This window comes from Giardia intestinalis, chromosome 2 (genome assembly GCF_000002435.2).
Source record: "Giardia intestinalis strain WB C6 chromosome 2, whole genome shotgun sequence".
Lineage (NCBI taxonomy): Eukaryota > Fornicata > Diplomonadida > Hexamitidae > Giardia > Giardia duodenalis.
The window spans coordinates 1,281,913-1,298,849 of NC_051857.1; the positions used below are offsets into that span (position 1 = coordinate 1,281,913).

At 53.2% G+C, this 16,937-nt stretch overlaps 2 protein-coding genes across 2 annotated transcripts; one reads left to right on the plus strand and one right to left on the minus strand.

The window, feature by feature from the left end:
* Positions 1-262: 262 nt before the first annotated feature.
* On the minus strand, positions 263-2,173 carry GL50803_0050359 (VSP; the record flags this gene model as incomplete). The annotated part of the gene is made up of 1 exon (XM_001708545.2): positions 263-2,173. One exon carries the CDS (start codon positions 2,171-2,173, stop codon positions 263-265), a length of 1,911 nt encoding a protein of 636 aa, XP_001708597.2.
* A 12,440-nt stretch (positions 2,174-14,613) lies between these two features.
* On the plus strand, positions 14,614-16,524 carry GL50803_00134710 (VSP; the record flags this gene model as incomplete). The annotated part of the gene is made up of 1 exon (XM_001704611.1): positions 14,614-16,524. One exon carries the CDS (start codon positions 14,614-14,616, stop codon positions 16,522-16,524), a length of 1,911 nt encoding a protein of 636 aa, XP_001704663.1.
* Positions 16,525-16,937: the final 413 nt, after the last annotated feature.

Below are 16,937 nucleotides of genomic sequence, written 5' to 3' on the forward strand. Positions count from 1 at the left end.
ACGTTTTCTCTATATGGTTGGTTCTGGTGGCGCACTACCTGGACTGCTCTCCTCGCATCGATGCAGCTCGTCAAGAGCGAACACGGAATATCGGGTGCGCCGTCCCCGGCCATGACGGTGTCAACGGCACTGTGCAGAGCACGCTCGGGGGCAGGGGAGCGGCCACCCCTGCTCCCGGTTGCAGGCTGGCTGGCGAAGTATACGAGGCGCACCCGCTTGTCAGGCAGCTGCACCACTAGTGACGCGTTTACTATCTAAGTACCTACGCCTTTCCTCTACAAATAAACCACCAGCAGAGGAAGCCGACGAGGCCCCCTACAACAACAATCACAGCAACGGAGATGCCTGCAATGGCGCCAGTGGAGAGCCCGCTCTTGTTCGTGCTTCCACCAGTGCCACTGCCACTGCTGTCATCGTTCTTGACATAGCAAGTAACAGAGCCGCCATTGCCACCAGTTGGAGGGGCACAGCTTATGCAGTTCTCTACACCAGTGATTGCGTTGGCACTAGCTCCGTCGCCTGCTGTGCACCTAAAGCACTTATTAGTAGAAAGATAATATCCAGAAAGGCAGGAAGAACAGGTCTGAGAACCGACGTTACCAGTACACTTCAAACAACCATCAGGGCATGTAGGACAGGCTTGTCCTTTGGGATCTGCTCCACTTGCTACGCACATAGTACACTTTCCGCCTACGGATAACGTGCATACAGAGTTGCCGGGGACCTTATTTGTATTATAGCATCCGCCCGATAACAGAGCGTAGTTTGCCCCACACTCAGTGCATTTCCCGCCACTTGCCTTACATCCGGAGGCATCCCTCGCTGTGCTGGCCACCTTAGTGCAAACGCCGTCGACTGGGGCGTACCCATCCTCGCACTGATCGCAGTACTTCGAGCCTCCGACGTTCAGTGAGCAGCCGTCGGCCTTGCAGTGGGCCATAAAGTCTCCCGTGCACTCTTTTATGCACGTTCCTGCGTCACCAGACGACCGACTCAGCACATACCCCGGATAGCAGGCCGTGCACGACGTTTCTGCGTTAGTACTACAGCTTGCGCATGTATTGTGACAGGAAGCGCAAATGCCGGTACTGTCACGATTATCGGGATATGTGCCGGCAGGGCACTCCTCCAGACATGCATCATTAAGGGGGCTCAGTCTTTTGGTCTCACACCCAGAGCACGTAACCATTGGACCTGCTCTTGCAGACGTTGCCTTGAGAGAGCATTTTGCACAATCCTCTATGCCACCATTGGCAGTATCGCTGCACTTAGCACACACCTTCTTGCCTTGTGCATCGGCTGTGGGGAAGAATCCATCCTTACACTCCTCTGCACTGACACAAGAGGCTGTCCCCGATTCTGTCTTCAGATACTTATCTGCCTGGCACTCAGTGCACGTTGCAGGGCCGGCACTCTGTGGCTTAGTACACTTGGCGCATCCAGCGACGCCCTTCCAAGCACCAGATCCCTGAGTAGCATCTCCGCACGATATGCAAGGGCCCTCGCTCCCCTCTGTTGCTAAGAAGTACGTCTCTGCCGTGCACGACTTGCACTTGCTGACTGTCCCGTCGGTGCAGGTCAGGCAGTTATCTGCACATGCTGTACATGTCTTTCCTTTACTATTATCTACAAAGTATCCGCTCTCGCATGCTGTGCACGTGGCAGCCTTGGCGTTAGCATCGGCTGCTACGTCAGGCGTGTCACACTGAGTGCAATGCGGCACGCCCTTATACTTGTGGTTGTTTTTAGCTGGTACTTCCTCCTCACTTCCGCACGGTATAGCAGACTGATGTGCATTATCTCTATCAGCATCGGGTGGCAGGAAGTATCCTTGCGCGGCTTGTGTGCACACTCCAGCAGCTGCTTGTGTACACGCTGCATTGCCAGGTTTAGTATCCTTTGAATAGCATCCTCCTTTGTACATGAAGGAGCTTCCCGTACACGTGGTGCACTTTCCTTCTGCCTTTGCATTACACACAGCGTTGTCTGTTGTGCACTTGCCGTCCGTCGGGGCAGACTCCGACCCACTATCATTGCATTGCGAGCAGTAGCTCACTCCCCCAATGGTGGCCCCGCATGTCTTGCAGGTCTCGGGACCGCCACCGGAGACGGGTGTGCACTCCTCTGTCGCCAGTTGAAGCGTGAGGCCGATCAGCAAAAATGCGTAGAACATTGTGGCTCGACGCTCTGTCACACAGAGATATAGCAGCTCCGTTCGCCAGTCCGCCCCTTCATGGCATCTGTCTGTGCTGCATGACGCACTGGCAGGGAAGGCCCTCCACAGGCCTGCGGAGAAGTGGAGTCGTACCGATTCCACTCTTATGACCTGCCGCTCCGAGCTTCTGTGACTGGCCGGCTGTGAGATGGATTGATCAGTATAGGTCTCCCCCTTATGCTGCAAGGCGTACCATAGTAGTGGCTACACGGCGGCCATGCTTCGCTCTTCGCTGTGATGTGAGGGTTTCCTGGCGACCAACTCCCCTGCTGTGCCAGTCACAATGTCTGCCAAGGAACTGCCTAGGGATCTCCTGAATGCTTGAACAGACCCAATGGAGGCCGGGCCATGAGACGTCCAGCAGCCCCGAGCCACGGGTCACCAGCGCATGCCTCGAACACTGTTCCCCCGAGATTCCACTGTTGAAGCCCGGCAGGAGCGATGCCCCGTGGAGGATGGCTGCGTTCTATCGCGACCCACTGCGACTGTCCCCCTGCTCAGGGGCGCCGTCTGTCATACGACTCAACCCGCTTGCACCATAGACTATTGATGAGCCTGTCCCCTGTCGACTCCCACGCACTGAAGGGCCCTACTGACCACTTTAGAGACCGTCCCTCGCCGGCCGCAGACCCATCTAGGAGCCAGTGCCTGTCCATCCCCATCTGGGATAGTCCCACTGGAGTGGACAGCCTTCGGGCACGCAATGGTGTCCCAGCACCCTCAGAGCGGTGGTCCCGCCCACTTGACCGGCTCCAGCCAACCATACCATAGCGTCTCTCACATAAGGAGTATCCCGCACACTGGAGAAAAGGCAACGTCGAGGCGGCCAGCGCTGTCGGGCCGCCCGCTCCCTGCTGGCAAAGAATAGCGGGACCGTAAACAACCTGGGCTATCACTACTCGGCTCAGAGTGCTCAGCTCCTGGAATCGTGGCCGAGAGTGATCATTTGGGCAAGGCACGCAGCGTTGCTATCGGAGGCACTCTTGTGTTCGAGAGCCTTCCAATAAGACCGGTCCTGCCTGGTGCCAAAGAATGGGCTGTATGCTGGTCAACTGAACTGAAGATTGATGGTAGTGTTTATGGACAGCAAGCTAGGAAAGTCAGTGGCCTCTAGATTTCATGTCACATTGAGCAACCCACTATACGAAAGCTTGATATCTCAAATAATCAGCTGACGTTACGAAGTGCTTGGTAGTTTGATAACCATGTGGAGGTGAGACAGTGAGAGAGTCGTAAAGCAGCTTGCAGGCAGAGACGCTGAGGTGCGCAGCGATCTGGTCTATCAAGTCTCTGTTGAGTGCACAAGGAATGCTCGAATGTAGTAAACTGGCCGGCCCTCTTTATAGCAGGCAAGGGCTTCTATCTGCACTGTACAGTTATGGGATATACCCTTGCAGAATTAGTAAAAACACCCATATAAACAGCACTGAGTGCTTGGGATTTACGCCGGTGAGCAAGAGCTGATTGTGCCACCTTGGTTGGCAAGTACTTCAAACTGTGCAACGCATACACCAATCCTTTGGTCAAAGTGAAGGCGACAGTCCTCATGGCACTATAAAATCAACCATGTGAATCGTGGGAGCCTCATCTGGTGGCTCGTCTATTGCGGAAAGACGCAATTGAGGAACTGCTGGATAGCAAACATGCTGCCTGTTATCAGGTTACACAGTATACCTCTACGACAGAGTCTTTATGCACACGTCGACAAATAGCCGAACACCTTTAAGATTCATAACAAGCAAACACTCAAGAAAGCCTGTGGTATTTCAAATGCACAAACTCAAAAATCAACCTCCAACCTATCTGTAGACACAATGCTTCAGAGTCGGAGGCCAAAAAGACACCGTGTGCGTCCTTGCTGCAATTCGGATCTGTAATTAGCATCTCTAGCGCTAGCCTTGCCCCACTAATCTGCTGGTCATTCCTACCTTCTCTGTGCGAACCAGCTCTCCAGGAACCACCGTGCACGGATAGCCTCCTGTACGCCCAAATAGCATCATTCTTTGTTGAGGTGTGTCACGAAGGGCTAGGTGTTATAAGGTGAGTGCGACTAGAGGCAAAGCCTTCCTGCAGGCCCGTCTAACACCAGCAATGGGCATCCAAACATGTGCACGGGCCCTTGGCGAGTGCACTGTAATCTAGGCCGGTCAGCACACTAGGCTTGTGACACTTGGTGCATAGATTTCTGTTTTTAGTTATAAGTCTGGGGATTGTGTCTTACCTTGAAAGGCAGTAGAGTGCTTTGCAGGGCCTTTCTGGGTATACAGCTATCGCTATAGCTAATGGATGAACAGCAATAAAGACTCTATGCTTAAACAGAGGCATTTCTGATGCAACCAAGTGCTGTCTTCCATCAATAGCAGACAGCTCAAACAGGCGGTGTCCACTCTATCATCAGACCTTATGCGGCGTGTGTGCATTATTAGAGAAGCTTCTGTAATCTCTGCTCAGTCTGTTGGGCAGGTACAGCCCAAGTGTAACGAAGACGGTGGTGGAGGCAGTCACCGGCGCAAGGCAATGAGGCGTATGGCTCAGCACAACAATTCGTTTTTAGAAGCCCTAGGCCTCCAAGACGAGCATAGCATACTGTCTGCACATGCAATTCCTCTTTCACGCTGCTTACTCCTATGAGCAGTTGCGATACATCGCATGCCAGAAAACGGCGTAGAGGGTTCCCAGACTATTGGACCAGTAGACCGAACTGACAAGGGTAGCTAGCCATGCATGCAGAAGCTCTGTCCTGGGGGCAGTGGGTGCGACGGCTGCCTCAAGTTTTTTAGTATCCAGACACAGGCTAATTACGTGTATATCGAGGGGTCGTTCTGGCTGATCTGGCTATGGCTGCACAGACGATGCAGAGCAATAACCCGGTCACCACCTCAGTTCCCTGTCTGTTCTGAGCTCCAAGTCACGACCAACCAGCGAAGAATGATCTTCTTCGCCCTACATAGAGCTCTCCTAGACAGATATGCTCCCAGGTGTGGCTAGCCAACATTAGGGGCTACTCGTAGCCGGCGTTCCTCAATACTTGCCCAGTCTCACTTACATCTGCATTCACTTTGGACGCCAGAGGATGCTGGGCTAAACATGTATTTACAAAGGGCACATATGATGACAGAAGGACGTAGTCATCTCCTGAACTTCCCTAACTTAGTTGGGCAACGTGCCCTTCAGAATGCACGATGGAGCTCACTGGTAGATGCATCGTCACAGCTTCGATGTCTTAGAATGCTTGATTGGCCGACAGTGATAACGCTCCTCTTCTGCCATATAATCTGCCGCTTCCTGTCTAAGGGTATTGATCACTAACTATGTATAGCACTTTTCTTGGTTGCCATTATAGGTGTACCTCTTGATACTTGGGTTACCTGTTCTTCGCTGCACTGTTCTATTATCCCCTGCGGCAGGAGCTATATCGAAATCCTTGGTCGGCATATCTTGGGATCACCTCCCGCGCTCATATCGTCGTAGAGCACTGGTCCTCAGGTCGTCCCCAGCCATTGTGAGAGCCACACTATATGACCAAATGCGGGGCTTATTCCGCTCCGGATGCCTTGCCTGCCGGCGTGCCCTCTGGCTTGCCGACGCCTGTGGATGGAGACGCGTCGCTGCAGCCACACAGTTATTTACGCATCTTAGAAGCGCCCGTACTGGACAGCGTAGGGTTTTGCTTATTTAGTACAGCTCCGTGATGCAGAAGACTCTAAAAGGAGGCCTGGGAACCCAGTCCAGTCCGGAGGGGAGGCATGCCGCGGAGTTATCCATTTCTCATTGAGGTCTAAAACGTCAGCGGACCACGGGAGGTCTCTCGCCACAGCAGCCGGCTGGCATTCTGTCACCTTATTACGGATATGAAGGCTGCCCACATGAGTCAACGCCGAAGCAAGACGTCTGGTCTGACAGAACTGCTGGGCAGAGCAGGTGGCAGAGCTGATATATTGAGAGATTTACTCTCCGTTTCACCGGGGCGGGGTTGCTACCTGCTATCTGAGTGGTCTCCCATGCGAGCCACCGCCTCCCTGGGCAAGCGGGTATCTCTCGCCCTTGCATCGGCTGAGATCCGAACCTAGAGTCCAAGATCGGATGCCCTCGATTCCGGCGGAAGAACTCCTATGCCCGCCTCCCCTGGAAGCTGCCGCTCCTCGCGGTGCCTCTAGGGTTCCTTCCTCCAACCAGTTATGGGCAGGCAGAAGCGCTACCCACTTTTATCCGAACCAAGCATTCCCTCAAGGGCCTCTCCGACCCACCCGTCGAGGGATTCACATAGGTCACGTGTGGGTCCATCTCGACAAGCGGGCGATTATCCTGGCCAGCGTCAGCTTAGCATGATGAGAGGTTGGCGCCATCACCAGCTACATGCCTTCAGTCGCCTTCTCTATCGCCTTGAGAGAAGAAGCATCCTCCTTTGTCGTCAAAATGGGACAACATCCGAACCTCGATTCCCAGACTTCGGATGGTGAACAGGCGAAGGAGCGCCCAATATGGCACCTGCGTGAGGGATTTACTCGGATAGCAGCTACGGCGTCTGGCTGCTTGTTTCTCCTACAAGCCTAGTAATTGACCAGGGTTGCTTTACAGTCGTGGAGACACTGCTGCGTCTCTCTAAGTCTTTTAGAGAGACGATCCAGTTTAGTGTAGAAGGAATGAGCGCGACCCAGCCCGTGCCTACGTGTTGCTCTACGGTTTGCTGCTCCTGCTTGCTGTCTTCGTTTCCCTGAAAGCAGCCACGGTGGCTCTCTGGAGCAATCGCTTGCATCCATCCACAACCCTAGGCGTTACGACTTGGAAGGCCATGTCATCGCATAAGCTCTATGGAAGGCATTTACTAGCCATGGTAGATGGAGGTCGCTGCCTCTGAGGCCCTGATGCATGCTGAGCCTAAAAGACGCTGACTCCACTGGCTGCAGGAGCCGCCACTTACTGTGACAGCTTGAAGTAGCACCACTTCGAGGACAGAGGATATCCACAGCTCGAGAGGACGCGGCGGCAGAGAACAGACTCAGGCATAGCCACAAACAGACCCACCAATCCGGATGGATGAGGGCGGACACCTAATTGGCAAGCCGTTGGCTAGTCTATGTAGAGGCGCATCCTCTAACAGCAGGGTCTGGCACACGAAGTCTAAGGGCGACCATGGGTACACAGCAGACGGGCAGAAGCCTGCTTCGTAGTGTGTGGAGGCTTTGATGAGGCAATCCTAAGTTTAATGAAGGCCGGGACCGGTAGCTCTAACAGACAGTTCCCCAGCTTTGGAATACTTGCGTCACCATAGAGTCAATACAGTGAGTTGTCTGTAGTAACAAGTCTGTGGAGATAAGAGCAGACTCCTATCAAACTAACTAGATACTAATGGATCCTAGCGTGAACTCGCAGTATAGGGACTTGCAGAAGGCACCGCGTTCTACTCATCTGAGTAAGACAGCCAACTGAGTGAACCCATAATGCAAAGACCACGAGGCCAAGGGCTCCTCCATAGCCTAAAAGCTAACATCACAAGAGTCACACTGGCCGCGGAGTGCTTTCCGATCCCCTGAGGCTTAGCGGCATGGCTTCGTTCCCTAGTACGGCCAGACAGACTTGAGACACGAGATACTCTGTCTGCTGCAAAGCACACCTTCTGGCAGCGACTCAGGTCTATCGGGTAACTCTCGCATAGAGGAGGCAGATGGGTCCGAAGCGCCATCGCTCGCCTGATAACTCTGAGTCATGGAAGAGGAAGCTGTTTATGAGAATGCACCCCTAGTGTGTAGATCCGCGTTTTCATGCGAAGTGAGAAGACGCTCCTGGATTGATCTGTCATGCCTCCATCTGCTCTAGCAAAATGTAACGCAACGCATGCACTATTGATCTATGTCGCCATGACAGCCATAGTTAACTAGCCAACGAGACAATCGCTAGAGGAACCCTTGGACACTTATGAGCAGAGGCGCAGCCTGAGAGCAGTCATCTGGCCGCTAAGTGATGGAGGAGCAGACACAGCGCTGCTCCGTGCAATCACACTCTCTCACTTTAGTGGCTATGTGGGCAGCCCCGGTCTTGTGAGGTCTGCGGATAAGCTGCTTCATCCCATAAAGCATCCAGAATTACTACAGGTGACCCCTGCAAAGTCTTACTGCGGGAGGTCATGCTTCACTAAAGACGTGGCTCTGGAAACACATTGACTGATGGGAGCTCCCCTCTGGCGTTCTTAGGGGCGGTGTCTGTCTACAATAGCTCCTACACCCACTGCCTGTCTATGGCCCAACTCTGCCGTATTAGACCCCTGTCTCCACTGAATGGCTGATTCGAGGGTGATGCTGGTTACCAGGATGATACCTTACATTGACTGCTAAGAGCTGTCTTTGCATATATTACGCTGCTTAGTGTTGCACTCAAACGAAGCTTGCTATTGCTCCGCAACTATTGTGGATTGGAAGAACAGTTAGCATTCTCAGTAGTTCATGTGGTAATTGGAAGCCAGGGAAGTCTAAGTTGAGTGGGAAAGCTTGAAGAGGGAGTAGCAGCTCTTGTACTCCTCTGCTGAGTGATGCAGAGAACTGGCTCGTTTCTTAGCGTCGATAGTTCTTCAGAATGCACGTTTCTTTGTTTAAGACTTGCATGCTTCGGATTGCCCTCTGTTGCCAGCAGAGCAGCCACCGCCCTGTGTGTCTCCTTCAGACATATGCCCATCTATAGTGGCGTCTCCTGTCTTTTCTCTGGAGAGGCATAACAGTCCCAATCCAGACACCTTGCTCTCAGCACACACCTCGTATCTATCAGAGGTCAAGTGTTCGTCAGCCATATCCCATAAGCATCAGTACTGTGCCACTATGTTACTTCCTGTCCCTCTTGAGGGGCGCGCTCTGACCATCCCAGTGTCTCTATGATAGGAGAGCTGTGGATCCAGAGGCGGTCATGGCTTTCTGGCCCTCTCTGCTGTCCAGTAGACTGCAAGAGTGCCCTTCGGGGGTCGGTCCCCTAACCTTCTGTTCTCTCGAGGAAGTGGTCCTTGGATAGCGCCACTTGGATGATTCCCGAAGCCTCACTGCACGGGTGCTGCTTTACAAACACTCCTGGCTGAAGCTGGACCCGAATCCTCCTAGAGTTACCTGCTGGCCCAGTCCTTGATTGCTATCAGCAGAGGTCTCAACCTTCCAAGGACATCTCGGGGACAATACGTTTGGCCCACGTCAGCGCCACTTCCTGGCAGGGGCATGCAGAAGATCTGCTCCCTCTTGTAGATCCATCATTGGTATCGAGAGTACTGCGCCTGTCACTCTCGCTGGAAGTGTCGATAGATGGTGCCCCGTATCTATCCCATTGAAGAGTTGGAGGTCCGCCAGGACAGCGAAGATGATCCCATCAGGGCTGTGATCATATACCCGCCATTATAGCAACCATAGTGTAGATAAGACAACTGTCTGGGCCCTGCAACTCCCGGCGTAGGACGCCAGGAGGCATAGCTAATTCAAGCTAATAAAGGCCACCCCTGTCATAGCAGGCTCAGAAAGTAGAGAATGAGTGACGTACCTGGTGTCCATCCACGCACGCATGCAGCCTGGAAGCCCTGCTCAAAGCACCGAGGCCTGCAGGGGTGTGGCATCCGAACAGGCCCGACAGTTATGGTTGTTTCTGAAAACAGCCAACATGACTGGATGAGGACATAAGAACTCACGGAGACCCTCACAGTCTTGATGTCTGGGAGAACGTGGGGGCTGACCACTCCAAGATTGTCCATCTCATGAGCTGGCTTTCGACAGTAGGCATAACAAAAAAGTGACCTCCAGTCATACACAATCTCATGCCAGCCCATCGCAGGATAGACCATCATTGCCTGACCTACCAATCCGTCCATTTCTGTGATAGATGTAACAGTACTTCATCATCGGCCACCTTGCGGCTACACAGTCAGGGTATTATCCGTGACATTGCTTGCTGATGCTCTGCATAGGGCCCTGTCCTCGTAGAGTGACAGATGAGCCTCTCTGTATATGTGGATCTAATGATATGGCTCCTCTGGGACTTTCCACCTCTGCTTCTGTCTAGTATCTCACATCAATATGAAGTGGCCAGTGGCTGTTATTGGATCTTGCAGCATAACTATTACACATTTGTGTGCCCATCAAGACTACCATATAGGGTCACACAAGCCGAGAGCTCTGTCAGGCAGTTATTGGACTCGATGTCAAGATGGCAGGAGGACAACACTCCCAAGGGTCGCTGAAGCATGAAGCGTTATATAGATCGTATAGCACACCAGCTGCAGCACAACGGCAGAGGGCATACCTAGATGTAGATAGCGCCTACAGCAAGCGGCATGCTGTCGTTGTCGGTACAACGGGCATAGTGGCTACTGGACCCACGCTTTAGTAGCCTCGATTGGAGCAATTGCACAGCGAAGGAGCAGGGCGTAGGGGCATGGGCACCAACCGGTCGAGCAACGTGTACATGTACGAGCACAGTTATGAGTCTCGCCTACACTGTTGGGTGGTGCTCTGCTTTGATGCTGACTCAGCGGACCAACCCTCACATCTGTGACAGAAGGTAGGACATCGTGCTGATCATGCGGTGAGAGGCCTTCATGCGGGCCTTTAACTAGCCTAGGCAGCACTTAGAAGCGGCCAACCCTCTCGTACCACGTCTCCTCTCTAAATAGGACTGAATGCATCCATGGTACCCTTCTAGGGTCTTAGTATCATGGAGCCCGTGCCAGGCAGGAAGGTTCTATATTACATGGCATGCGAGCTGCTAGGATGTGTAAACACTTGCGTGGTTGTAGCGACGCGTCCTCATCAGCAAGTGTCAGAGTACATCGGTGGACAGGTGCATATTAAGTCAGGCACTCTGTGTGCGATCATGCATCACAGCTCTCGTAACGGGCCACAGGCAGCCTGGGGACCAGTGCTCTACGACGATATGAGCGCGGGAGGTGATCCCAAGATATGCCGACCAAGGATTTCGATATAGCTCCTGCCGCAGGGGATAATAGAACAGTGCAGCGAAGAACAGGTAACCCAAGTATCAAGAGGTACACCTATAATGGCAACCAAGAAAAGTGCTATACATAGTTAGTGATCAATACCCTTAGACAGGAAGCGGCAGATTATATGGCAGAAGAGGAGCGTTATCACTGTCGGCCAATCAAGCATTCTAAGACATCGAAGCTGTGACGATGCATCTACCAGTGAGCTCCATCGTGCATTCTGAAGGGCACGTTGCCCAACTAAGTTAGGGAAGTTCAGGAGATGACTACGTCCTTCTGTCATCATATGTGCCCTTTGTAAATACATGTTTAGCCCAGCATCCTCTGGCGTCCAAAGTGAATGCAGATGTAAGTGAGACTGGGCAAGTATTGAGGAACGCCGGCTACGAGTAGCCCCTAATGTTGGCTAGCCACACCTGGGAGCATATCTGTCTAGGAGAGCTCTATGTAGGGCGAAGAAGATCATTCTTCGCTGGTTGGTCGTGACTTGGAGCTCAGAACAGACAGGGAACTGAGGTGGTGACCGGGTTATTGCTCTGCATCGTCTGTGCAGCCATAGCCAGATCAGCCAGAACGACCCCTCGATATACACGTAATTAGCCTGTGTCTGGATACTAAAAAACTTGAGGCAGCCGTCGCACCCACTGCCCCCAGGACAGAGCTTCTGCATGCATGGCTAGCTACCCTTGTCAGTTCGGTCTACTGGTCCAATAGTCTGGGAACCCTCTACGCCGTTTTCTGGCATGCGATGTATCGCAACTGCTCATAGGAGTAAGCAGCGTGAAAGAGGAATTGCATGTGCAGACAGTATGCTATGCTCGTCTTGGAGGCCTAGGGCTTCTAAAAACGAATTGTTGTGCTGAGCCATACGCCTCATTGCCTTGCGCCGGTGACTGCCTCCACCACCGTCTTCGTTACACTTGGGCTGTACCTGCCCAACAGACTGAGCAGAGATTACAGAAGCTTCTCTAATAATGCACACACGCCGCATAAGGTCTGATGATAGAGTGGACACCGCCTGTTTGAGCTGTCTGCTATTGATGGAAGACAGCACTTGGTTGCATCAGAAATGCCTCTGTTTAAGCATAGAGTCTTTATTGCTGTTCATCCATTAGCTATAGCGATAGCTGTATACCCAGAAAGGCCCTGCAAAGCACTCTACTGCCTTTCAAGGTAAGACACAATCCCCAGACTTATAACTAAAAACAGAAATCTATGCACCAAGTGTCACAAGCCTAGTGTGCTGACCGGCCTAGATTACAGTGCACTCGCCAAGGGCCCGTGCACATGTTTGGATGCCCATTGCTGGTGTTAGACGGGCCTGCAGGAAGGCTTTGCCTCTAGTCGCACTCACCTTATAACACCTAGCCCTTCGTGACACACCTCAACAAAGAATGATGCTATTTGGGCGTACAGGAGGCTATCCGTGCACGGTGGTTCCTGGAGAGCTGGTTCGCACAGAGAAGGTAGGAATGACCAGCAGATTAGTGGGGCAAGGCTAGCGCTAGAGATGCTAATTACAGATCCGAATTGCAGCAAGGACGCACACGGTGTCTTTTTGGCCTCCGACTCTGAAGCATTGTGTCTACAGATAGGTTGGAGGTTGATTTTTGAGTTTGTGCATTTGAAATACCACAGGCTTTCTTGAGTGTTTGCTTGTTATGAATCTTAAAGGTGTTCGGCTATTTGTCGACGTGTGCATAAAGACTCTGTCGTAGAGGTATACTGTGTAACCTGATAACAGGCAGCATGTTTGCTATCCAGCAGTTCCTCAATTGCGTCTTTCCGCAATAGACGAGCCACCAGATGAGGCTCCCACGATTCACATGGTTGATTTTATAGTGCCATGAGGACTGTCGCCTTCACTTTGACCAAAGGATTGGTGTATGCGTTGCACAGTTTGAAGTACTTGCCAACCAAGGTGGCACAATCAGCTCTTGCTCACCGGCGTAAATCCCAAGCACTCAGTGCTGTTTATATGGGTGTTTTTACTAATTCTGCAAGGGTATATCCCATAACTGTACAGTGCAGATAGAAGCCCTTGCCTGCTATAAAGAGGGCCGGCCAGTTTACTACATTCGAGCATTCCTTGTGCACTCAACAGAGACTTGATAGACCAGATCGCTGCGCACCTCAGCGTCTCTGCCTGCAAGCTGCTTTACGACTCTCTCACTGTCTCACCTCCACATGGTTATCAAACTACCAAGCACTTCGTAACGTCAGCTGATTATTTGAGATATCAAGCTTTCGTATAGTGGGTTGCTCAATGTGACATGAAATCTAGAGGCCACTGACTTTCCTAGCTTGCTGTCCATAAACACTACCATCAATCTTCAGTTCAGTTGACCAGCATACAGCCCATTCTTTGGCACCAGGCAGGACCGGTCTTATTGGAAGGCTCTCGAACACAAGAGTGCCTCCGATAGCAACGCTGCGTGCCTTGCCCAAATGATCACTCTCGGCCACGATTCCAGGAGCTGAGCACTCTGAGCCGAGTAGTGATAGCCCAGGTTGTTTACGGTCCCGCTATTCTTTGCCAGCAGGGAGCGGGCGGCCCGACAGCGCTGGCCGCCTCGACGTTGCCTTTTCTCCAGTGTGCGGGATACTCCTTATGTGAGAGACGCTATGGTATGGTTGGCTGGAGCCGGTCAAGTGGGCGGGACCACCGCTCTGAGGGTGCTGGGACACCATTGCGTGCCCGAAGGCTGTCCACTCCAGTGGGACTATCCCAGATGGGGATGGACAGGCACTGGCTCCTAGATGGGTCTGCGGCCGGCGAGGGACGGTCTCTAAAGTGGTCAGTAGGGCCCTTCAGTGCGTGGGAGTCGACAGGGGACAGGCTCATCAATAGTCTATGGTGCAAGCGGGTTGAGTCGTATGACAGACGGCGCCCCTGAGCAGGGGGACAGTCGCAGTGGGTCGCGATAGAACGCAGCCATCCTCCACGGGGCATCGCTCCTGCCGGGCTTCAACAGTGGAATCTCGGGGGAACAGTGTTCGAGGCATGCGCTGGTGACCCGTGGCTCGGGGCTGCTGGACGTCTCATGGCCCGGCCTCCATTGGGTCTGTTCAAGCATTCAGGAGATCCCTAGGCAGTTCCTTGGCAGACATTGTGACTGGCACAGCAGGGGAGTTGGTCGCCAGGAAACCCTCACATCACAGCGAAGAGCGAAGCATGGCCGCCGTGTAGCCACTACTATGGTACGCCTTGCAGCATAAGGGGGAGACCTATACTGATCAATCCATCTCACAGCCGGCCAGTCACAGAAGCTCGGAGCGGCAGGTCATAAGAGTGGAATCGGTACGACTCCACTTCTCCGCAGGCCTGTGGAGGGCCTTCCCTGCCAGTGCGTCATGCAGCACAGACAGATGCCATGAAGGGGCGGACTGGCGAACGGAGCTGCTATATCTCTGTGTGACAGAGCGTCGAGCCACAATGTTCTACGCATTTTTGCTGATCGGCCTCACGCTTCAACTGGCGACAGAGGAGTGCACACCCGTCTCCGGTGGCGGTCCCGAGACCTGCAAGACATGCGGGGCCACCATTGGGGGAGTGAGCTACTGCTCGCAATGCAATGATAGTGGGTCGGAGTCTGCCCCGACGGACGGCAAGTGCACAACAGACAACGCTGTGTGTAATGCAAAGGCAGAAGGAAAGTGCACCACGTGTACGGGAAGCTCCTTCATGTACAAAGGAGGATGCTATTCAAAGGATACTAAACCTGGCAATGCAGCGTGTACACAAGCAGCTGCTGGAGTGTGCACACAAGCCGCGCAAGGATACTTCCTGCCACCCGATGCTGATAGAGATAATGCACATCAGTCTGCTATACCGTGCGGAAGTGAGGAGGAAGTACCAGCTAAAAACAACCACAAGTATAAGGGCGTGCCGCATTGCACTCAGTGTGACACGCCTGACGTAGCAGCCGATGCTAACGCCAAGGCTGCCACGTGCACAGCATGCGAGAGCGGATACTTTGTAGATAATAGTAAAGGAAAGACATGTACAGCATGTGCAGATAACTGCCTGACCTGCACCGACGGGACAGTCAGCAAGTGCAAGTCGTGCACGGCAGAGACGTACTTCTTAGCAACAGAGGGGAGCGAGGGCCCTTGCATATCGTGCGGAGATGCTACTCAGGGATCTGGTGCTTGGAAGGGCGTCGCTGGATGCGCCAAGTGTACTAAGCCACAGAGTGCCGGCCCTGCAACGTGCACTGAGTGCCAGGCAGATAAGTATCTGAAGACAGAATCGGGGACAGCCTCTTGTGTCAGTGCAGAGGAGTGTAAGGATGGATTCTTCCCCACAGCCGATGCACAAGGCAAGAAGGTGTGTGCTAAGTGCAGCGATACTGCCAATGGTGGCATAGAGGATTGTGCAAAATGCTCTCTCAAGGCAACGTCTGCAAGAGCAGGTCCAATGGTTACGTGCTCTGGGTGTGAGACCAAAAGACTGAGCCCCCTTAATGATGCATGTCTGGAGGAGTGCCCTGCCGGCACATATCCCGATAATCGTGACAGTACCGGCATTTGCGCTTCCTGTCACAATACATGCGCAAGCTGTAGTACTAACGCAGAAACGTCGTGCACGGCCTGCTATCCGGGGTATGTGCTGAGTCGGTCGTCTGGTGACGCAGGAACGTGCATAAAAGAGTGCACGGGAGACTTTATGGCCCACTGCAAGGCCGACGGCTGCTCACTGAACGTCGGAGGCTCGAAGTACTGCGATCAGTGCGAGGATGGGTACGCCCCAGTCGACGGCGTTTGCACTAAGGTGGCCAGCACAGCGAGGGATGCCTCCGGATGTAAGGCAAGTGGCGGGAAATGCACTGAGTGTGGGGCAAACTACGCTCTGTTATCGGGCGGATGCTATAATACAAATAAGGTCCCCGGCAACTCTGTATGCACGTTATCCGTAGGCGGAAAGTGTACTATGTGCGTAGCAAGTGGAGCAGATCCCAAAGGACAAGCCTGTCCTACATGCCCTGATGGTTGTTTGAAGTGTACTGGTAACGTCGGTTCTCAGACCTGTTCTTCCTGCCTTTCTGGATATTATCTTTCTACTAATAAGTGCTTTAGGTGCACAGCAGGCGACGGAGCTAGTGCCAACGCAATCACTGGTGTAGAGAACTGCATAAGCTGTGCCCCTCCAACTGGTGGCAATGGCGGCTCTGTTACTTGCTATGTCAAGAACGATGACAGCAGTGGCAGTGGCACTGGTGGAAGCACGAACAAGAGCGGGCTCTCCACTGGCGCCATTGCAGGCATCTCCGTTGCTGTGATTGTTGTTGTAGGGGGCCTCGTCGGCTTCCTCTGCTGGTGGTTTATTTGTAGAGGAAAGGCGTAGGTACTTAGATAGTAAACGCGTCACTAGTGGTGCAGCTGCCTGACAAGCGGGTGCGCCTCGTATACTTCGCCAGCCAGCCTGCAACCGGGAGCAGGGGTGGCCGCTCCCCTGCCCCCGAGCGTGCTCTGCACAGTGCCGTTGACACCGTCATGGCCGGGGACGGCGCACCCGATATTCCGTGTTCGCTCTTGACGAGCTGCATCGATGCGAGGAGGGGTGCTTGATGTGGGCAGCTTTGGTACTGTCCATGTGATAGGTGGCTATCCAAGACTCAGAGTGGGAAGCTCACGGAGGCCACTGGGTCGCGCTGGCCACCATTTCCAGACGCTCACACCTAGATGTCATTAGGCACTACCGGGTGCTCAGAGACGCTCACTCCATCTTCATCATCATGGACCGCTGAGATCGGTGCC